The 22,640-nt window shown below is 42.1% G+C and overlaps 1 protein-coding gene across 3 annotated transcripts in view; it reads left to right on the top strand.

The window, feature by feature from the left end:
- LOC104028518 (glutamine-dependent NAD(+) synthetase) overlaps positions 1 to 22,640 on the top strand; it is a 57,881-nt gene that overhangs the window by 11,847 nt on the left and 23,394 nt on the right. Inside the window, exons 1-7 of one of the 3 annotated variants that reach the window (XM_009482062.2) lie at positions 12,769 to 12,780; positions 13,572 to 13,636; positions 14,894 to 14,970; positions 15,601 to 15,778; positions 18,112 to 18,228; positions 19,781 to 19,887; positions 20,849 to 20,921. In XM_009482062.2, the coding sequence (XP_009480337.2) occupies positions 18,157 to 18,228; positions 19,781 to 19,887; positions 20,849 to 20,921 (252 nt within the window). In that variant the 5' untranslated portion in view covers positions 12,769 to 12,780; positions 13,572 to 13,636; positions 14,894 to 14,970; positions 15,601 to 15,778; positions 18,112 to 18,156. Of the gene's footprint in view, positions 1 to 621; positions 729 to 1,532; positions 1,665 to 2,073; positions 2,144 to 2,958; positions 3,088 to 3,811; positions 3,989 to 6,863; positions 7,361 to 12,768; positions 12,781 to 13,571; positions 13,637 to 14,893; positions 14,971 to 15,600; positions 15,779 to 18,111; positions 18,229 to 19,780; positions 19,888 to 20,848; positions 20,922 to 22,640 lie in introns of those variants that run through there. The other 2 variants (XM_075711779.1, XM_075711778.1) reach the window with 2 other exon arrangements.

Genomic DNA, 22,640 nt, shown 5'->3' with positions numbered 1-22,640 from the left:
GAGGACTTGATCTTTCTTCCCCTGTTATTACTGGAAAACTCCAGCTGTCTCCTCTGGAAGCAAACATTGAGTCCTTTATCAACTTTTTGGCAATGGGAAAGGCTTTAGTCACAGAGGAGTGTGGTGATTTGCACAACATCACACACAATTGTGACTAGAGCTGGAGGTTGAATCTCAGGTCTGTTTGGTGTTATTACCATCCTTAGAAAAATTAGAGTTAGGAATGGGGACAGAAGCAAAGAGAACTTTTTACAAATTTTATGTAAGTAAATCCCTTTAGTCTAATACTCCATAAAAGGGTGTGTTAGACAGATGGCTTATCTGCATACTTCATTCCTCAGGCATCCTTATTAGTGTTTGTAGGAGGTAGGAAATGGCAATTACTCCCCATTCTGCAATTCAGAGTAGAATAAACTTGCACAGTCATGTAAGTCTGTGGCAGTAGTGGATACCTACATGTGTTTGGCATCTCCTCCAGAAGACCATGCTTCTTGCATTAACATTTTACCCCTCTCCCATTTTGTTCTTTATGGGTTTGTTTAGGGAATCAGTTAATAAAAATGATGGGGGAGAAATTATTCTGCTTTGTAAATTTGCTTTATTTTTCATTTTGCTTTGCAGGCTAGGTTAAGAATGGTCCTTGCCTATCTGTTTGCTCAGCTGACACTTTGGACTCGGGGGAAGCCAGGGGGGCTTCTGGTGCTAGGATCAGCCAATGTGGATGAAAGGTTGGTTGAAACTTAGAAATCTAAAACCAGGTAAATTGGGAACAGGCCACTACTTTTCCTTGCAACTCTACCAAATCCTGGTGTAGATTATTGCTCAGAAGAACTAACAAGCTAAGGATACGCTGATAACAGTGAAATTAATGAAAATAGTTGAATCAGCCTGAATGGAAAATTGTGTATTTTGCAGAAGTTTAGCCAAAGTATTGTCATAGTTTTCCAATAGAATGCTGTTCATTCCTCAGCTGTTTTCAGCTGTTTTGTAGTAGCTGTGCAGTTACCAGGTGAACTTTCCAATCTGTTGTTTGTTGCATTTTCAATTACTGTATTAGGAATTAGGTTGTGGAGTTGAGAAAGAGATTTTAAAAATCTGGAGTACTGTTATCAGAACTGACTATTTGAAGATCAAAGCAATCCCCATAAGATTGTGAGATTGATAACCTCAAAAGCTGGGAGAGTACTGTGTGCTGATTCTATGGGTGTTTTGGGGTTTATTTTTTTTTAGTTGGTCAGGACAGTATTTTAATTGGTTTTCATCAAATATATTACCGTAGCATGGGCAATTTTGCAGTGCTTCGTAAGTGTTTAAAATGCCATCTTCCTCCTGGCAATTTCATGGCTTTGGGATAACCCTTTTGCAGCTGAACACCTGTTTGCCCCTTAGGTATAAATACATTAACAATATGCAGTCTGTTTCTCCCTGTCTTTATATGACATATATATTCCGTATAGTACAAACTATTATATATTATAGTAATGTTACATTATTCTTTACTATTACTATATAAAATTTCCTCTCTTGCTCAGTCTCCGAGGTTACCTGACGAAGTACGATTGCTCAAGTGCTGATATCAATCCCATTGGTGGAATCAGCAAGACCGATTTGAAGAACTTCATACAATATTGCATTGAAAATTTTCAGCTCACGGCCCTCAGAAGGTGAGTGGCGAAGCAGTGATGTTTGGTGACTGTATTTGTATGCAGCGTATTGCGGACTTCACGTTTTTTTTTTCTCTACTAACGGAGCTAAGCTGCAGTAATGTTGCAAATGCTAATAAAGAAAAGTCTTCTGCACATCTCTCTGTTTTTAAATGATTTTGTACGCTTACACAGTGTAACTGGCTGGGTGCTGAAAACGCCGCCAGTCTTAGGAGTTACTGTACGCAAGCATTTGTGTTGATAACTCCACCGAAGGAACTGTTCGAACCAGATGCTTTATGGTTTTTGGTATAAAGTATTGCTTTTGAAACCTGGAACAGCTTGCAAGTACCACTTAACCAGACTGTTAACTAGTAGTCATGAGACTGGATGGAATTCATGGGGTTTTTTTCTTGTCTTTTTCTTACAGTATCATGTCAGCTCCACCCACTGCGGAGTTAGAGCCTCTGGTGGACGGACAAGTGGCTCAAACTGACGAGGTAATGGGCAGGGACTTTAAAATGCTCTGGTGAGCCTTATCCCCCAATTTGGTTTTTGTCCAGTAACTATTGTTTGCTCCTGTATGTATCCATGCTTATTGACAAGCATGTTGTAAACAATCTTAAAGCCACTGACGAGGCATTAGTATCCCACACCAGCCTTATCTCTGTTGACAACAGTTTCCAAAACAGCGAATTAACTTTTTTTTTTGAAGGATTTTATATTTTGGGCACTTAGAAGGATGCGTGTTCTGAAATTCAGTTTGTTTTAAAGTTTCTTAATATCAAAAGAGAGACAGTCAGGGCCTTACTACTGCTAAAATGACTGGTGGCAAAGCCCTTCCTCTTCTCCCCCTGCTCTGCTCTTTGCTATCCACTTGGATAAGAGAGGACTGGCAAAGCTGAACAACTGCCTCTAAGGGCTGTTGGGTATTTAACTGCAGGATATTGTAAAATTCAGGGTTGCTGAATTGGAATTAGTGGTTTTCTTAATTTGGCCTTACCTTACTGATGTATACTACTACATTTAAGCTACCTAGAAGGGAAAATGAATGAATCTTTCTCAGGGAAGAAATGTTTTCACTGGCCGAATCAGATATATTCATGGAAGAATTTCAAATCTCCCATTTCAGAGAGATTCCAGGTTTTTTTTTTCTCTGCTCGTAGTATTACTATCTCTTTGTCTTCTTGATCATTGGCAATTTCATTTTGGTGTTTCCTTGATTAAACTGGGTTATTGTAATTGCTCCATAAAACTATTAATTACAATTTGCATAGTTAAGATTTTCAGTGACTTTCTGTGTGTGTCATTTCAGGCAGATATGGGGATGACATATGCAGAGCTCTCAATCTATGGCAAATTAAGAAAAATTGCAAAGGCTGGACCATACAGTATGTTCTGTAAGCTGATTAATATGTGGAAGGAAATCTGTACTCCAAGAGAGGTAATGTAAAAAAAAAAAAAAAAAAAATCATGTAATGGCTTTGCCAAAATAGAATATGTTTGGAGGAAGGTCAAGTACAGTTCCTTTTAACTGAAAGGGATAGTTTAATTATTCTAGGTGTAGAGATTATTCTACAGCTGTAGCAGAATATACTGGAAAAACTGGTATGCATCTCTTAAATTAACAGAGCTTGTTGTCTGTGTTGCAAATTGTTAGAACAGTAATTGGGTAGTTTGAAAACAATCACTTCAGAACTATACCTTCAGGGGAAAATTAGTCTCTGAAATATACGTGGCTAACTACTCTTGAAGCCTTTGGTTATGTGTTCTGAGAGAAAATGGCTCTTGCTTTGAAAGACTGTCTACGCTGAAGAGGTAGCTGATTTGCTGCTTTGCAGTTCTTCCTTTCTTGTGCATGAAGGAAAAAGTTTCAAGTTGTCACCTGAATTGCAGAGGCTTCTGCTTACTGTTCGATCTCTTACAAGGCACTTCCTTATTGGTAAATGGTAAATAATAGGTGCAGAGACCAAGGTGGTGTCTGAAAATAGTCTTAAGTGCCTCTTTTAGGTAGCGTCATCCACAGTGATTCATACTAGTAGTGGTAGATAATTTATGTAAATGTTAATGGAAGAAAATGGATGTGTAAAGCTAGAAGACATTCTCAGCTAAATTTTTAAATACTAAGAATCTTCACCTGATTAAAAGCTATATTCTTTGTACACCAGGTGGCATCAAAGGTTAAGCATTTCTTCAGGATGTATTCCATTAACAGACATAAAATGACCACCCTTACTCCTTCCTACCACGCTGAAAACTACAGTCCAGATGACAACCGGTTTGACCTGAGGCCCTTCCTTTATAACACCTCATGGTCCTGGCAATTTAGGTGTATAGATAAACAGGTAAATGCCCTCTACTTCTTGTATGGTTTTATATTTAAAGCCCTCACAATGGGACAAGCCCAGTTCCAGTGAATATTCAGCAAAAGATAGCTAGCATTTAGGATAATAGTTTAATACAGAAATAACTCTGATTGCTTTTTTCACATAACTGTGAGGCTAAGAATTCTCTGGTTTCAGTGTAGGCTGGGGTTTTTTTCATCGTTCAGTACAGCTTGTCATATTGCTAGGAAAGCAAGAAGAAGAAGAAAAAAAAAAAAAAAGAGAATGTATGTACTGAGGCCAGAAACTAATAGGTGTGCCCATGCTCGTGAAGTCTTGCGCTAATGCAGAGAACAAGCTTATGTGTTTCGGTTTCAGTTCAGGACCTGTCCGAAGGGATCTGTTTAATTGTGGGATTAAGGCTTGACCTACATCTGCGTGGGAAAAGCCAGTAAGAGGCAGCAATTCGCTGTGAATGCTTCTCCCACCAGCTCCTACAACACCACCTGTTTTGAACCTCAAGTCAGTTGACTCACAAATACGTGTTTGCTCAAATACAGCAACAGGAATGGTTCAGTGCTTAGTTTGAGCACTGTGAGGTGTGGAGGGGCTTGAGCACCTATCGGAACCGTGCTTAACTTTCTGTAGTTTTTAGTCACACCTTCGATGTTATTTTAATGTATTTTTTTATGGCAAAAGTGCTGGGCTGAAGAATTTTAGCACCTTGAAGTTTTTTCTGCCAGAGATTTTACACCTCAGTTGCTTTTAAGAATATGTTTATATATGTAATAAAATATTAATTCCCTCGTCTGTGAAATGCCAGACATGCTGTAATCATGTTTTATTACCTTGAAACCTAGGATAAAAGCTACCACGTGCAGCACATTTTGTAGGTCTGTATGGTGGTTTGGGTTTTTTTTCCATCGTTGTAGACTTTCTCCCACTGAAGTCCAGGACAAAAGTTCTTTTGGCCTCATTGGGAGTTGAGTAAAGTATTTTTGTAGGGTCTGGACCAAAATGTAATTATTTTACGCTTACAGTAAATGTGATCAAGATTTTTTAATGATCCAGGATATTGTTATGCTCTTTAACTAGATTTGTATGTAAAAGCAGTTGTGCTATGCAAGGGTACTGGCCATTGCAACTTATTCCTGAAAACTGGGAGTCAAGTTTGGGGAAGAATCTGTTACGCAGGCAGCAGTAATCTGAACTGGTAAAGTTCAGTGGTAACCTGAACTGATAACTCATTGTTATGGATAGCTTTTTGCAAGACTGGAAAATAATGACTTGCAATAATGTGAGTCAAATCTGCCCTATAGAAGAAAGGGAATACTGTAAGAGTTTCCGCTGATTGTGCATATTCAGCATGATTGTAATTCTGAAGAGAATCACTCTGTAGGACAATGTCTCACTGATAATTGTGCTCCCGGGACTTAATCTGCACTTAAGGTTTTTCTGGCATAATAACAGGACTGTGAAAATATGGCATAAACTCTAAATGACATAGTTTTGCCAAAAAACACCTTTAGTTAGGTAATGCCAGGTTTTCCTGTAGAAGAGTCATGTTACAGCTTGAGCTCATTTGTGAAGGGAAACGGTTTTGAGTGCTAATGATAGAGAAATCTGTTGGATTTGTGGAAAGTACTTTTCTACTTCGGATGTTTGTAGTGTAGTCAAAGCAATTTAGCTATCCACTCTTTTAAGTGCAAAATTCCCTCTGTATTTGCTGCAGAAGGAACAGGGGTAAGCAGAGGTTGAGATCATAGAGTTTGCTGGGAATTGCCAGGTTTGCCCTTGGAGTCTTAATGTCATTCAGCTCTACTTAGCTGAAAGGTTCCACCCGGGTGATGAAATTTCTGGTGGTTTAGAGCAACCCTAGGAACTCCAGTAGCACTGTCTGTAGTTTCTGCCTTTGAGTTAACGGCTGAGGTAAAGGATGAGCATGACTTTAACAATTTCTAGGTGCCAAAGTATCAATTGGGATTTTAATAGCTGGCATAACTTGAAGGAACTGTGACATAGCTCAGAAGAAAGCTGGCACACCTACCCCCAAGGATTAGGAATCTGCCGTTTGTCTTCTGCTTTTTCCAGTGCTTACAGGTAGTAGCTGCGTTTGGTCAAACCAAAAGATTTATCAACCTAAGTATCTTTGTGCATCTCTTTCACGACCAGTAGGAGATGTTGAAGGAAGAACGTAAGAACAGGGAATTTATAGTACAACCCTCTCTATATATCCCCATAGATTTCGGGAACGTAACTGAATTTTCCAGATTTAGACATAACGTGCAGAACATTGTGTTTAGTTTGTGCTCTTGGTCTATCGTCCATGAGTTTGCCAAGTCCTTTTTGAAACTATTTATATTGTTAGTCTTAACAACAGCTTAGCTTAATATAAGGTAATTCCTTTTCTTAAGAGCAGTGAGGGTCAGTTTTATAAAACCATGTGTGTGTGCATGAAACGCATTTCCTGTGTTCGTTTTAATTATTCCAGGCTCTCTGTTAAGGGCAGGGTTCCAGGTTACGGCCTGATCTGATCTGACAGCTGTCACCAAAAGGGGCAGTCTTGCCTCCCTTCCTGTCTCTCCTGGCTTCTGAGATGGCTTTGGTGCTTGTCTCATTCCTTGGTCAGCCCAATGAAGTCACCAAACTGACAAAAAACTAGGAACTGATGGGAGCATGCAGCCGGGGGGAGGTTAAGGGGGTGGGTGGGAAGTTTGACCTTCTCTTTTGACTGCAGCTAACATCCTGTTCAGCTCAGTTGTCCCCTAAAGCGTATCCCGCTGTCAGTTTCTGATAAATCTGGGCTCTACACTGTTTCGTGCTGGAAGTCGGAAAAGACGGGACATTAAATGCAAACTTATTTTTACTATTGAATCAGTTTCCTTTTAACTTGCAGGTATCCGAGCTAGAAAAAAAGGAAGGAGTTTCTCTAGTGGAAGATGTGGACTGATTTGCTGTCTTGTTTAACTGTGGTAATTAATTTGCTAAGCAGAATGTTCAAAACTGGAATATACTGTGATGATGAGCAGAGGTGATGCAAACAATTGCTGAGATGACCGTTGTAAATGGTATTTGTAATCAAGTTCTTTTTTTTTTGATTGACTCCCTGTTTTGTTCCCAATATACTTAAACCGTAGTTTGGCTAAGGAATCATTTATTAAGGATTTTCTTCAACTACTTGAGTTAATTGCCTTTAATTGAAAAGATTTGGATAAGCCCATCAATCATAAACAAATGCAGGGTAGTCTTTTGTGAAAGTGAATACACGTACAAATATTAAGTTTGGTTCTAATAATTTGGATATATTTTTGAGTAACATTCAGCTGCAAGTATAAAATTTTAATAGTTCTGGCATGTGCTGTTGAGGGGAAAAACTCATTTTACTTTGCAATAAACTTGTAATTTTATAATGCTAACTGACTCAGTTCTTATTTTACATGTTTCTTATTTATCTAGCATTGGCTATGTAGACTGGTCCAAGTGTTTTGAATGGCCACATAAGGTCTAATTCAGCAAGGTGCTGGAAGCATGTCCAACGTGAAGCAGATGGGTAATCTCCTCATTAGCGGGATCCGAATTAGAGTTCAGCTTCTTGTTTTGCATCTACTGGCTGTGTAACCTGTGACAATTAACTTTAAAATCTCTGACTTAATTTTCTCAGAGAGGAGTAATACCTACTTCATCAGGATGTTCAGGGATTGTTTAATTAAACAATTGCTTTCCAAGATCCTCAGCTGTATTTTAAGGGTTTTGAATAAAGTTGGCATGGTGTCTTTACCCTCCTGACATTTTTGATGCATGAGGGTAACTTGGTGTACCTGAAATAAGAAATATCTTCTGGTGCATGGTATCTTGAAGGGAGAGGACACAAGTTCGGTGTCCGTGCCACTGTTGTTGTTCCTATGTGCTCCAGTGCTGCCTGTCCAGGAGCTGACCATGCCATCAGTGAGTGGCTGGACTTGCCCACATAATCCTTTTACTGTTGGAATCAAACTCACTGGGTGTAAAACATCTGGAAATGGAGTGAATATTGCAGAATAAAGTATAAAGCCAGCTTCCTTTGAGCTCAATTAGTGTGTTACCCACCTTCCACCTACTGTTTGCAAAAAGTTATTTTAACTTAATGACTTCACTGATACTTTAAATGTGTCCAGTGCTGTGGAACAATAAAAAAGGTACAAGGATAGGCTTGTTCCTTCACTTGAGTCCCTTTTCTGCTCGTTCATGTAATGTTTGGCCATTTCCATTGCTTTTTTTAAATTTGATTTGAAAGGTGCGCTTTTAATAGGGGAAACTGGAATGCATTTTTGAGGTTCTGGGCAAACAATGCTATAACTGTGATGTCAGGGGAGCTTAGACCAAGTGAGACTTTTGTTAAAAAGGTTCTACATTGTGCTAATGGAAAATGTCTGCTAAAGGGCATGTTCTCCACATTTGTTTTCCACAATCCAGAAAGCCAGAGCTGATCCACTTAGAGTTAAAGATGCTGCATTGTTCTTTGTGGGTTTATTGTATGGTATTTGTTTAAATACATAGCTAGCTTACCTTAGCGGATGTTGTTGGTACTAAGGATGTTTACAGGATGTTTACATTTGTCTGTCGGAAAACCCCAGCTGAGATTTGCCTTCCTTCACCATCATTTGGGCACTTCTACTTCCTGTTCTGGCCAGAGGGAGTGGATGAATTTTGAACAGAAGTTCAGGAATCCGTTGTATATTTGAAGGCTTCTTACTTCTTTTTTTTCTTCCTGAAGTGACTGATTCTCTTTCTTGACAATCACAGAAGAGGAAAGAAGGAAACATTTACTTTCGTTCAAGTAAAAAATAATAGCAAAAATAATACAATGTTTACATGCGCTCCCTGTTACTGTGGTTACCCTGGATATTTCAGACACTTAGCAAAAGGACACTCATGTTTCTTAGCAATGGCACTTACTGCATGTGTGCAAATTGCATTTTATTTCTTACCTGCTAGTGCTGAATACAGATTCATAGAATCATAGAATGCTTTGGGTTGGAAGGGACCTTTAGAGCTCACCCAGCCCAACCCCCTGCAGTGAGCAGGGACAGCTTTAACCAGATCAGGGTGCTCAGAGCCCCGTCCAACCTGGCCTGCGATGTTGCCAGGGATGGGGCCTCCACCGCCTCTCTGGGCAACCTGTTCCAGGGTTTCACCACCCTCATTGTAAAAAATTTCTTTCTAATGTCTAGTCTAAATCTATTCTTCTTTAGTTTAAATCCATTATTCCTTGTCCTGTCACAACAGGCCTTGTTAAAAAGATTGTCCCCATCCTTCCTGTAGGCCCCCTTTAAGTACTGGAAGGCCACAATAAGGTCTCCCCGCAGCCTTCTCCTCTCCAGGCTGAACAATCCCAACTCCCTCACAGCCTGGCCTCGTAGGAGAGGTGCTCCAGCCCTCGGATCATTTTGGTGGCCCTCTTCTGGACCTGCTCCAGCAGGTCCATGTCCTTCTTGTGCTGAGGGCCCCAGAGCTGGACGCAGTACTCCAGGTGAGGTCTCACCAGAGCAGAGCAGAGGGGCAGAATCACCTCCCTCGACCTGCTGGCCACGCTGCTTTTGATGCAGCCCAGGATACAGTTGGCTTTCTGGGCTGCAAGCGCACATTGTCAGGTCATGTCCAGCTTTTCATCCACCAGTACCCCCAAGTCCTTCTCTGCAGGGCTGCTCTCAATCTCTTCCTTCCCCAACCTGTATTGATACCAGGGGTTGCCCCGTCCCAGGTGCAGGACCTTGCACTTGGCCTTGTTGAACCTCATGAGGTTCACACAGGCCCACCTCTCCAGCTTGTCCAGGTCCCTCTGGATGACATCTTGTCCTTCTGGTGTGTCAACCGCACCACTCAGCTTGATGTCATCTGCAAACTTGCTGAGGGCGCACTCAATCCCACTGTCTGTGTCATTGATGAAGATGTTAAATATGACCGGTCCCAGTACGGACCCCTTGAGGGACCCCACTTGTCACCAGTCTCCATGTGGACATCGAGCCATTGACCACGACTCTCTGGATGTGACCATCCAGCCAATTCCTTATCCATCGAACAGTCCACCCATCAAACCCATATCTCCCCAATTTAGAGAGAAGGATGTTGTGGGGGACTGTGTCGAACGCTTTACAGAAATCCAAGTAGATGACATCCATTGCTTTTCCCTTGTCCGCTACTTGGATTTCTGTAAAGCATTCGATTGTACAAGCCCACCCCTAGTTTCCTTTTAGGATCCTGAAATTTTCAATGTACCTGCTCCATCTGATGCCTCTAGTTCAACTGTTACCAGCAATAACTCCCATTTTACCAGTGCTTTGCTGTCTATTGAGAATGGGAAGTAACCGTAACGTGTAGCTGCTGACGTTCACTTTTTACGAGTGATGACTATTATGGTAAAGTTAATGTCCTGGAGTTTTCCTTTTTATCTTAGGTTCACCAAAAAGGCTGACTTGTTTAGAAGTCAGTGTGAAACAGTGATTTTTTTGGACCCATCATGCAGCTGAAGGCAAAAACTAGCCCGTTGCTAATTAAACAGTATAAGATGGACCTGCTTTTACGCCTCAGGCTGGAATACCGAAGAGATGGATTGATACGCTTTCCTCTTTATTGTTTATGCTGCCTTGGCTCCCAGTATGTGGCAGAAAATAGCATATAGTTGTCAAATTATCCTGAGATCTACCTATTAGAGCTATTGGAGCTTTATGAAGTTGAACGGTGAGAGCGTGTGTGAAGGGGACTGTGAGGAAAGGGGGAGCGGAGCCGAGTAAAGCAGCTATTAAAGCAGCGTGAGCTAAGTTCGTAGTTGCTTCTGGGACGCCTCGGTGACTACGTACAAATTAAATACCTTCTGCTAGGGCTGTAAGCGATTATTTAGGAACGTGAACGCACGCAGGAAGCGGTAATTTGTAAGCTCGCTGTTATTTTCTCAGTAAATGCTAAGCCCCAGCGCCGCAGGGCCGCAGCCGTTCCGCAGCTCCCCCTGAGGCGGTGCCGGGCTTGGCGGCACGCTCGGCCGAGGATGCCGGGTTCACGGCTTCCGTCAGCTAAAAAAGCTGCAGCCCCTCGGGGGGGATGCTCTGCTAAAAAGCGTGAAGGACGACCGGGATCTGCTCTCGAAGTTCCGGTGAAGAACCAGCACTTTTTACCAGAGACTTTACTGTCACGCCTTTCAGCGACCCCCGGCTGCTCACAAGCGCCGGTTCCTGAGGCGGCGGGGGCGGGGCCCTGTTTGCGCCAGAGGCCGAGCTCTGTCAGGGGGCAGCGCCGCGACCAGAGCCGGCCGGGGGGACGGGACGGGGCGGGCAGCGGCGGGAGGAGCCCCGGTGCCGCCCTCCCCCGGCCGCCGGTCACGTGCAGCGGGCGGGGCCGCCCGGGGCGCCGCAGCCCTCCCGCCCCGGCGCCTGCTCCCGGCCCGTCCCGGCGGCGGCGGCGGCGCGGAGGGAGCGCGGCGGTCGCTGCCGATGGAGGCGGGAGCCGGCGCTGAGGCGGAGCCGCTGTTGCCCCCGCGGAGCTGGCGAGCGAGGCGGGGGTTCTGGCGGGCCGGCGGCCGTGCCCGCGCCGCCGCTGGGGACGGTGAGTGCGGCGGGGCGGGCGGTGGCGGCGGCCGTGCCCGCCGGCCGGCGCTGAGGGAGCCGGCGCCTGGGGCGGTGAGGCGGCCGGCGCCGCCCTCGCCCGTCCCTCAGGGCTTGCCCCGTCCCGGGCGCGGGGAGCGGGGCGGCGGGCCGGGCGCCGCCGGAGCGCAGCCCTCAGGCTGCCGGCGGGCCGGGGCTGGGCGCGGGTCTCGCCCCGCCGGCGCCGCGCCTGGGCCGGCTCTGCGGGACCTGCTGCGGCCGCCCGGGCCGGTGGAGCGCAGCGAGCCGCCGCCGCTGACCTCAGGTGCAGACCGTGCGCGGCTTCAGCCCGAGGCGTGCTTTTTTCCTTTTTTTTTTTGTTCTTAAGGTGCTGACAAGTTTTTTTTCCTCTAACTCAGTCCGTGTTAGAGGTCTGACTTCTGAACTCCCCCTCCTTTGGAGACCTCGGGTTCTCTGTTTTCAGGGTCTCGCATCACTTCGGCGAACCTTCCCTTTTTGTTGCCTGTGTGTTCGGTGTCAGAAGTGCAGCGAGGTCTGAGGTGGGCCCTGCCCCTCCAAAGGGAGCCGGGCTTTACTCATCACTTGTGACTAAGTGTCACTCGCTGTGACTAAGAGTCGCAGAATAAATTGGGTATCCTCGGTAGCTTCCATAGAAAATGTGGGTGGTTTTCTTCTTTTTCTTTAAAAAAAAAAAAGAAAGAAACTGAAATTGGTGAAGTAACCATTTCTTGTTAATTTCCCTGTTTTAGTTTTATACTGAAGGCAGTTGCTTAGGTTCTGCCCTTCTAAAATAGTTGTGATGAACGCTAGGCTTGTGCTGCGTGCTTCAGGAGTCTAAAGCTTTTGCTTTCCTTGCCGTCCTTTTAACTAGTACTGTTCCTTTAATCAATTTTATTTTTATTTCACTGGTGTGTCATGTCTTGAAAAAGATAAGATCTTTATTGTATGAGCCTAGCTTGTCTCCTGTTTATGCTCGGTCTTTCTTGCACCAGGGTTCATATCAGAATCAGTACAAGACTGTGTTGTTTCTGCTGAGATAAGCGGTGAGATTTAAAAGCTGTTTGCAGTCTTTGTAGAATAATTGATGCTACTGAATCATGTGGAACATAAAATCGTCTGGGACTCAGATCGCTGGTGTTTCTGGCATTGCTTGGTGCCTGGAGAACGTTGTGCTAGCACTGGGACTGACTCTTTCTCATCGTATCCCAGGCTGTGATTGCTGTCTCTGGGGAGGAGATGGTATGAAGTGCTCCTTGGGCCTCTTCCCCTCTGTGGGAAGGTTGCACTAGCACGTATTTTTTGTATCTCTAGCCCCCTCGGCTTTCTTCCCCGCCCCCCCCCCCCCCCTTTTTTTTTTTACCTTAACTGTCTTTGTCTCTCTTTTTGGCTTAATTGCCAGGTTAGGTACTGAAAGATCCTAATTCAAGTGAATGCAAGTTCGCCCCTTTCTATGTCTTTAACTCTGATCTGTTTGATATGGATATAATAACACTCAGGACAAATTAAAAAAGGATGTAACTTTGTTCTCATCTGACTGGAGATTTCTGTTGGCTTTGGAGAGAGCAAGATCAATCTAAACCTCAGTACATTTATTAAACAAAAGTAAAAATACCTAGAATGCTAGTCTCTGATTTTTCCAGCTTCACCTCACTGTACGCTTTGTCAAAGAATAATTTGATTGAAGCTCTGTTACGATGCGTGTTACTTAGGACTTGCCTTGTTATAGAAACATTCCTGTCTTGTGATAGCTACTTAACTACTAGTGTAATCTAGCTACGTAAACTAAATGTAAGAGAGAACCTTTACACAAAATACAGAAAGATACATGATGTGTTTGGGATGATTATTTAATCTAGTGCACGGTGCTGCTGACGGAGCAAACATGCCAGGAGCTGGCTTTTTACTTCGTGCGTCTGTACGGTGCCCTTTGTCACAAGAACCATGGTTGTGGAGCTTCTGTTAAGTAGTAGCAAGGTGTAGGCTTTATCCAAAATACAGCAAGTGATTCTTACTTCTTTTTGACTTCATAGGTACTGGAGCTGATAATGACCTTCATGTAAACCAAGCCATAGTATTTATTGAAGATGCAATACAGGTAAATATAACTTGTTTGTTAGCCATTATGCTTCCCATGCTGGCTATTCGTCGCCCATTCTGCTAGCTTTTAAGTTTTTATGTGTTCAGGCAACCTCCGTGTAACATTGTCTTGATTTACAAAACAAAATCAGAATTCCAAATTCCTGTGGTATGCAAGTTTTACTGAACTTCTGCCTAGGAGAAACATGTTTTTCCACACAACAAAATAGTGTCTTCTCTTCAAGGCTATCAAAAGAGATGGTGGTTTTGGGTGTGGGTTTTTTTTTTTTTTTGCTTTTTTTTTTTTTTTTTTGAGAGTGACTGGCCTTACTGCTAAGAGAAAATATCTGAGCAAACCCTGTAATTTGCCTCTAAATCTGACTACTTGCATAGTTTAAGAGCTGGTAGAGTTTAAGGCTAGATTCAAGGGAGAAGCTAGAACTCTTTTGCTTCAGCTGAATTTAGTGCCTTTGGAAGTCTTCATTCTCTCTTTGTCTCTCCTTTGCTGGCTGTTACTGCAGATTCCTAGATCCTGTTATCTCCCAGTTATTAGCTGCAGGCAGCGGGAATGCTGAAGGGCAGTTCTTGAGCTCTCTTGCTGCATTCAGATAGCTTTTGGTTGGGAGATTTCTGGGGATCAGATAGGTTTAAGGTGCGCACACCTTTCTGGAAGTGGATACTTCTCAGCAGAGGTGGAGCAACAGCAGCCCAGGAGCAGCTGCTGAGGAGGGGCTGAGCAGATTTCAGCAAAAGCAGGCCCATTCTGAAGAATCACGGGTACCTCCTTGAACTTAAAGAATGTTTTATTTAAAGACAGATGTCGAGGTCTCTTATATTCAGAATTAAATTGTTTGCATCTTATGGTTCTTTGGAAGAGAAAGACAAAAGAAGATCCATGAATAGAACGAATGCTGGAAAGGTAAACTAAATGGGTGGACCCTTTGGGCGAGTAGATAGAATAGGCACTGAATTATTACAGATGCTGCTATTTGTAATGATGATAATGCTTGCTTCAGATGACTGCCACACAGTTGGGTTATCTGAGCATCTCTGTGGTCTTTAGATTAGGAAAAGTTCGTTACAATCTTTCCCATTGCACACATGTAGGCTGCAGCATAACTTGTACAATAATTTCTTTATCTTGTTATGAAACTGGAACTGTCTCAAGACTTGAGCTTTGTTGATTAGAACTTGGTTTATTTTGGTGACTTAATCTTTGTCTTTAAGACAGACTGAATGTAATGTTTGAATTATCCTTTTTGCTTTCTGCCTTCAGTATCGATCTATAAATCACCGTGTGGACTCCAAATCCCTGTGGCTTTATCGATGGTACTATTCAAGAACTTGCCAGTGGTAAGAACTCGGTATTCTTTTGGCTTTTTCGTTTAGGAGTAAGTCTTTATAAAAATAATTCTTCATCTTTCTTTTTTTTTTTTTTGTTAAATAATTAGATAATTTTGCTTTTATCCTTGTAAGAACTTGCTGTAGGAAGCAAGTGGATTGACTACATGTGAACATGATGGAAGTGGAAAGCAACAAGATATATGAAAGTGTAATTATGTAGGTGGCTCTTTGGAACAGTCATAGGACTGTTGTATGAATGGACTATTGGCATGATTTACAGCACTGCGTGCTAGAGTTTTCCAAGTGTCTATTTCTAAACAAATAGTAGCAAGATTGTTTGCTGATGTTAGTTTCAAAAGAACGCCACCTCAGGTTATTTGGTGGTCAGCAGTTACATTATTCTAATGCAGGCAACAGCAGGCTAATCAAGTGCTGCTTTGTGGTCTAACCCATTTGTGTTAAATATGATATTATAAAGCTTCATTTGCTTCCAACAGAATTGCTTTACTGTAAATATTTTGTTATTCTGTTGATTCATTTTGTGGATTTGGTGTTTTGGGGTGTTTGGTTGTTTGGGGGGGGGGGTTGGTTTGGGGTTTTGTTTGTTTGTTTGTTTAAATTTCATCTCTATCCAAACAGGATTTTGAGCTTAACCATTACTATAATCCTGGCTTTGGTTTTCATTGAAAAGCCTTCTTCGCTTACTATCACGTCAGATGTACGATACCGCCTTCCTGCATGGAATCCTCCGTGTGGCCTAACAGAAAGCATTGAGCTGCTTTGCTTTCTTGTGTTCATACTCGATGTGTCTGTGAAGGTGAGCATCACATTCACCTGGCATTGAATGAAATACTAGGCGTGTTGGCAGCTCAGTAGGTATAGTCAGTGTGGCTTTTCTCCATTTTATATTTTGTGAGAAATGTCTTGGAACCGTTATTCAAATCTTGGATTTGCATAGTGAGGTGGCTTTGCTGTATTAAAGCCTTACTTTCAGGAGAAATCAGAAAGTGCATATTTTCTGAATTAAAAAGTTCTTCCTTAATTTTTTTTTTTTCCAACCTAAGAAGTATACAGTCCTGTTTGTGTGGAATAAGTAAAATAAATTTTGCTACGAATACCATAATTTCAGCTTAGATGCTTGTATTAGGCTATAAAAATTGGGGTATATAATAATCAAATATATGCCAGTTCATTTAAACAAAGCAAAATAGAAATAATCAGAAACTGGAATTTTCTTTGGATATTTGTTTCTGGAAAAATCTCTTTTTATGATTATTAAATGGACATTTTCCTTGCATTCATAGGTTCCTCTCACACTGCCTGTGTGCGCCTCTCACTTCGACTGACCTTCATTTAGTTTTTGTAGAAAAAGTCTCTGATCAGTGTATTTTTGTTTGGATTTCAGGGAGCTCTTTATGAGCACTGATATAAAACTACAATACTTGGAAAACAATTGGTGCTGGCTTGTTAGCGTATTGGAATTTATTATTAAAGTCATAGAATCATATCATAGAATCATTTAGGTTGGAAAAGACCTTTAAGATCATCCAGTCCAACCATTAACCTAACATTACTGAGTCTACCACTAAACCAATTAAGGGTAGAGTAGCAATTTCATGTTTCCTGGCTTGGTGGCTGGGTTATTTATAATGAAAGTAAAAACTAGGAATCATTAAGGTTGGAAAGGACCTCTAAGATCATCAGTCCAATCATCAACCCAACACTGCCATGTCCACTAAACCACGTCCCAGAGTGCCATGTCTACACGTTTTTTGAACACTTCCAGGGATGGTGACTCCACCACCTCTCCGGGCAGCCTATTCCAATGCTTGACTACCCTTTCTGTGAAGAAATTTTTCCTAATACCCAACCTAAACCTTCCCTGGTGCAGCTTGAGTCCATTTCCTCTCATTCTATCACTAACTACTTGGGAGAAGAGACCAACACCCACCTCACTACAACCTCCTTTCAGGTAGTTGTAGAGAGCGATAAGGTTTCCCCTCAGCCTCCTCTTCTCCAGGCTAAACAACCCCAGTTCCCTCAGCCGCTCCTCATAAGGCCTGTGCTCCAGACCCTGCACCAGCTTTGGTGCCCTTCTCTGGACACGCTCCAGCACCTCAATGTCTTTCTTGTAGTGAGGGGCCCAAAACTGGACACAGTATTCCAGGTGCGGCCTCACCAGTGCCGAGTGCAGGGGGACAATCACCTCCCTGCTCCTGCTGGCCACACTATTCCTGATACAAGCCAGGATGCTGTTGGCCTTTTTGGCCACCTGGGCACACTGCTGGCTCATGTTCAGCCGGCTGTCGACCAGCACCCCCATGTCCTTTTCGGCCAGGCAGCTTTGCAGCCACTCTTCCCCAAGCCTGTAGCGTTGCATGGGGTTGTTGTGCCCGAAGTGCAGAACCCAGCACTTGGCCTTGTTAAACCTCATACAGTTGGCCTTGGCCCATCGGTCCAGCCTGTCCAGGTCCCTCTGCAGGGCCATCCTACCCTCCAGCAGATCAACACTCACACCCAATTTGGTGTTGTCTGCAAACTTACTGAGGGTGCACTCAATCCCCTCATCCAAATCGTTAATAAAGATATTAAACAAAGCTGGCCCCAAAACCGAGCCCTGGGTGACACTGCTTGTGACCAGCCACCAACTAGACTTAACTCCATTTACCACTACTCTCTGGGCTCGGCCACCCAACCAGTTCTTTACCCAGCAAAGACTACACCCGTCCAAGCCATGAGCTGCCAGCTTCCCAAGGAGAATATTATGGGAGACTGTGTCAAAAGCTTTGTTAAAGTCCAGGTAAATGACATCCACAGCCTTTCCATCGTCTACCAGGCGGGTCACCAGGTCATAAAAGGAGATCAGGTTGGTCAAGCAGGACCTGCCTTTCATGAACCCATGCTGGCTGGGCCTGATCCCCTGGTTGACCTGCACTTGCCTGTTGAGTTCACTCAATATGAACCTCTCCATAATCTTTCCCGGCACCGAGGTCAGGCTGACAGGCCTGTAGTTCCCCGGGTCCTCCTTCCGGCCCTTCTTGTAGATGGGCGTCACATTGGCAAGCCTCCAGTCATCAGGGACCTCCCCTGTTAACCAGGATTGCTGATAGCTGCTAAAAAAGTTGTTTTGTTTTGTTTTTTCCTCCCCAGAGTTATTTAATTGGATGGGAAGAATTTTGGAAAAATAAATGGCTGATGGCTTATATACTGACATTAATTGTTTCCCTTACTGATTGGATTGTATCACTGAGTCTTTTCTGCACAGAGGTAAGAACTGCTTTCTGCAGAAACAAGCAGCAGCTTAGAGGTGGAGAGTGGCAGAGGAGAAGAACCTGCAAAAGGATAGTCAGCAGGGCCTGTGTGATATATTGGAGAATTAAGGGTGGAGGGTGAGATAGTTCATTTTTGGTCTTGGATAGCTGGATAATACACTGAAACACAGAAGATGTTTGGTGTGATATAACTTCTCAAGGGATTCTGTTTGATTCTTAATATAAAATGTGAGTTCATCAGTAAAATTAAATAAAGCTTTGTTGTTATAGTCTGTCAACATTCAAAGAGTATAGAGGAAACTCTGGTTGCATAGCACTAATTTTGTCATACGGTTGGAGAATTTTATTCTTTGCTTGATTCAGTGGCGAAGTCTCTGTAGTGATGTTTAAGTAAAAGGTAATTGTGTAGTTTAAGTAAAAGGTAACTGTATAGTTTAAACAACTGCCATTACCTGTTGCCTTTAGATAAATTTCAAACGTATTTCATATTATTGTCTGTATTAGTCAGGATTAGGTTGGATGCAGTTGCTACTATTAGTAACCCACTGTTTAGTTGTTCATGCTTCAGTGGTTGTAGTTGACCACTGGTCACCATTGACCAGGATGTTACGTACCATGAAAGAGATGATCTTAAAATGTTGAAAGAACGTGTCACTTAAGCTTATAAGCATCTAACTCTAAGAAGAAATGCATATGTCCTTTTCATGTTCAAGCCAAATAAATATAATGCAGCTGAAAGAAGTTAATTATCTAGGATGAAGATTGTGCTTATAACATGGGGAATGTGCCTTGGAAAGAAGTGATTGTAAAATCTTTAGGTGTGGTAGTGGACAATTAGTTTTTAGTTTGAACAGGAGCCTCCCACACAAAGCAGTGGCAGAAGGAGTACTGTAACTGCTGGGATGTATGAACAAAGGAATAACGAGGAAGAAAGTAGCTGATAAGTCACAGGAATAACTTAAAGGCTGGCAAGTGTCTTGCATTCAAGAATCAAATAGCTTAATTGCTTTAGTATATGTTAAGGAAAATAAAGGCAATCACCTGTTTGAGTCTTGTCAGAGGCAGAAACTGCTGGATAATAAGCAGGCCCTTTAATTATTAAAAAAAAAAAGCTGAAAATTGAAATCAGGTGCTTATTTTCAAAATGTGTATCTGTTTTTATTGAAAGTAGCTTGCTATTAATTCCCTTCTTGAAATGGGCCTTGGCAGAAAATACGAAAATGCTGTCTCTTGGCCTGCTTGTTATGTCTACCCAGCAGTAAAGTTAGATTGCTTATAATTAGTGGCCTGATGAGGCTATTGAAATGTCAATGTGCATTTTCTAAGCAATCTCTCATTCTTTTAACGAGGCACCCATATGTATAAAATATCTTTTGCCTGTTCTGTGACTTCAGTGGGACGCATTTTGCTGCTGAGCACAGCCTTTTTATGTTACATGTGTCAACAAAGTCAACAGTGCATCAATGTTTTTTGACAAACTTGTATTAAAAATATTTGTGGCGCGAGTCTTATGGGAAGTCAGTGTCTGATCTGTTGTTTTTTTGCAGGATGTGAGAATAAGAAGAATTCTTCGTCCTTTCTTTCTTCTTCAGAATTCTTCTATGATGAAGAAAACATTAAAAAGTATCAACAGCACATTGCCTGAAATGGCAAGGTAGGCAATAGCATAGAAAACATCCTTTCACAGCAAGCGTGTAGTTACCCTTAGTATTCTGGAGTGTGACGTCTGAGTAGCTTCCTTCTGGATGGTCTAGCTAAGTGGTTGGTGAGATCAGGTAGTAATGGATGAAGTGTTGTGTTAACTTTTTGGTTCCTTTCGTCTGTAAAATTTCACTAGAACGCGTGTGACATGACTCTGTGTGTGACAGATAAGGTTTTTGATGCTAGTTGAGTGGGGTTTTTTAATTCTGTATATGTTACATACAGCCCCTTTGTAAGGGAAGAACTGAGGCATCGTCTGGGCAAAGGTCTATGCCGTGTTTCTCCGAGGTAGCCTCTCGGAGGTATGGGTAGACACACATGTACTCGTCTTCAGTCATGAGTGCCACACAACAAGATACCTCTTTCTTTACGTCTTCATAGTGCTTTCCTTCAGCTTTTTAATTTCTAAATGATTTTAGCAATACATTTATTAAATTTTACTGTCATTGAAAACTTTCAACTGGAAACCCCACTGGTGAAATCATAACCAGGCAGCATGATGCTTTTTGAAAGAGGACTGCTCTTGTGACATGTGTTGTGCATGTGTACAGCTTATAGAACTCACTGTCCTTGCCTGTTACTTTTTAACTAACAAGTGCCAGGAGAATCAAAAGTGAATGTAAGCCAAGATGTTGTATTTTGATTGGAGGGTATAAATATAGTCCTAACTCTAGAAAAACAAGTGTTAGAATCGCATTGACCTCACAACTGTCTAAGCGCATGCTGAGGAGGAGTCCTGAACGAGTGTGGTTCTTACTCTGAATCAAAACTTAGATCATCTTCTGTTATTTCTGTATAGCTTCTTAAAAATACTCCTGGTTTTCTTTGTGGCATCCTTTTGCATTTTTAGTGAAAGATATTAAGAATAAGATAAAGTTGGTATCAATGTGTATGATCTGTTTTCTTTCCAACAGTGTTGTTCTACTACTAGCTGTTCATCTGTCTCTCTTTACCATGTTTGCCATGCTGCTGTTTGCTCGAACAAAGGTAACCAATTATATTTATGCCTTGGTAGACCTCGGTGGGTTTTTTTGACTTGACTTGCATAGCTGCTGCATGTCTAGTTTTATAATCAAACTGGTGAAACTTGTTTCCCCTGAAAAGGTCGTGTTACCTTGTTAGACTTACTGGGATGAGTTTAAAGTTCATTTAGAGAGATTTAATGTGTGCATAGTATCCATGCAGAGTGCTGTTTATGTAAGTGTGCATTAGAAGGCGCCTCAGAATAGTGTTAGCATCTCTTCATCCTTTAGTGAAGACGTTTTTCCAGACTGCACTTTGTTTCTTAAGTGATAATGCTCCTTCCTACTCCACAACTGAAATCTTTCACTCTTGCTGTAAGCTGTGGCATATTATTTTATTAGTCTAGCTCAGCTGCTCAGAGTGAAGTTAGATGGTTCCGTTCTAAAATGTGGTTGACATCTTTATTTATGGTCCTTTGTATTACTGGTATTGATGCCATTATCACAGGTGAGAAATTTAAAGGCTGTTTATACAAGAGGCTTCCTTATACAGTTCTCCAGTTTGATGCTTCGAGTTACTTTCTCTGCTTTTGTTGAAACCTCCTATGCTGTTCTGTGTCCAAAGCTCTTAATCTTGTCACTTTTTTTGTTTATATTATCACTCACTTCTTTTCTCTTTTCCTTATCTAGCTTTTTGCTAAGTTTAGTTCCTTCTATGTTTTCTTATCTTCCAATACTGGTATCCCTGGTCATGCCTTGGTAGGTTTTTGCCTGGTTTTGCCTGCATTCCTCCAATATCTTGGTTTCTGATCTCTTTGTTTTTTTCCTCTGCTTTTCTCTTCCTGCTTCCGAAAAGCAAATTTGAAATTTTGTGGTTAAAATCACTTTTGTGTTCCAGTGCTCTTGGTATGTTCCCTCCCTCCTAAACTTCCTGTATCTTAATGTATCATGCTTAGATTTTTTTTTTTTTTTTTTTTGGTCCTTACTTTCTAAGGTCTTCCATAAATGTGTTCCTATGGTCAGAAAGATTTGTTGTGTACTTCTCCCAGTAATTTTAGTCCTTTTCTTAATCTCAGTTTTGCACCTTCAATCCTACTGCAATTTGCACTTGAACCTGCCTCTAGTCTTCCTTATGATCGGCAAATTCCTTGAATTCCTATGTTATAGAATTTCTGGAATTAGCAGCAGAGCTCTATTTTTCCCCTTTGTTTAGTTGCATGCTCTATCTTTGTATTATCTCTGTATGTCACATCTACATTCAGTTATGAGCTTTCCCAGCAGATGAGAATATAACTTGTTTACCTGAACCAGTCGATTTTGTATACATTTAGGTGAAAAATAACAGATTAGAGAGCAGTCTTTCTTTCCTTTTTTTATTTGCTAGTCTAATACCCATGCATACTAATTGTATCTAACAATGCAAAATACTGAAAGTGAGTTCTAAAAATACATTTAGTAATGAAACCCACAGCTCTAGATTTTTGCATTGTCTTGTGTATGTCCTCTAGAGGTACATTTTTCCAGTCTTTGCAGCAGATTCAAGGGCTGTTTGTTCTGTACTGCATGATTCATGTTTGTATTGTTCGCACTCTGCATCTTTTTTTAGCTGTCTCTACTTGAACTTGGGGAAAAAATAAATACGTGGAGGATCCGAGATCAGCCTCCAGTGTGTTTTTGCTGAACATTCGGATACCATCAGAGCTTTAGCAGATCATCTGATGTTTCCGCTGAGTCACAAAATAAT

The sequence above is a fragment of the Pelecanus crispus genome, chromosome 6 (assembly GCF_030463565.1).
Source record: "Pelecanus crispus isolate bPelCri1 chromosome 6, bPelCri1.pri, whole genome shotgun sequence".
In the NCBI taxonomy this organism is placed as follows: Eukaryota; Metazoa; Chordata; class Aves; order Pelecaniformes; family Pelecanidae; genus Pelecanus; species Pelecanus crispus.
Note: the sequence above shows the minus strand (reverse complement) of the source record. Positions and strands in the feature narration are given on the sequence as shown.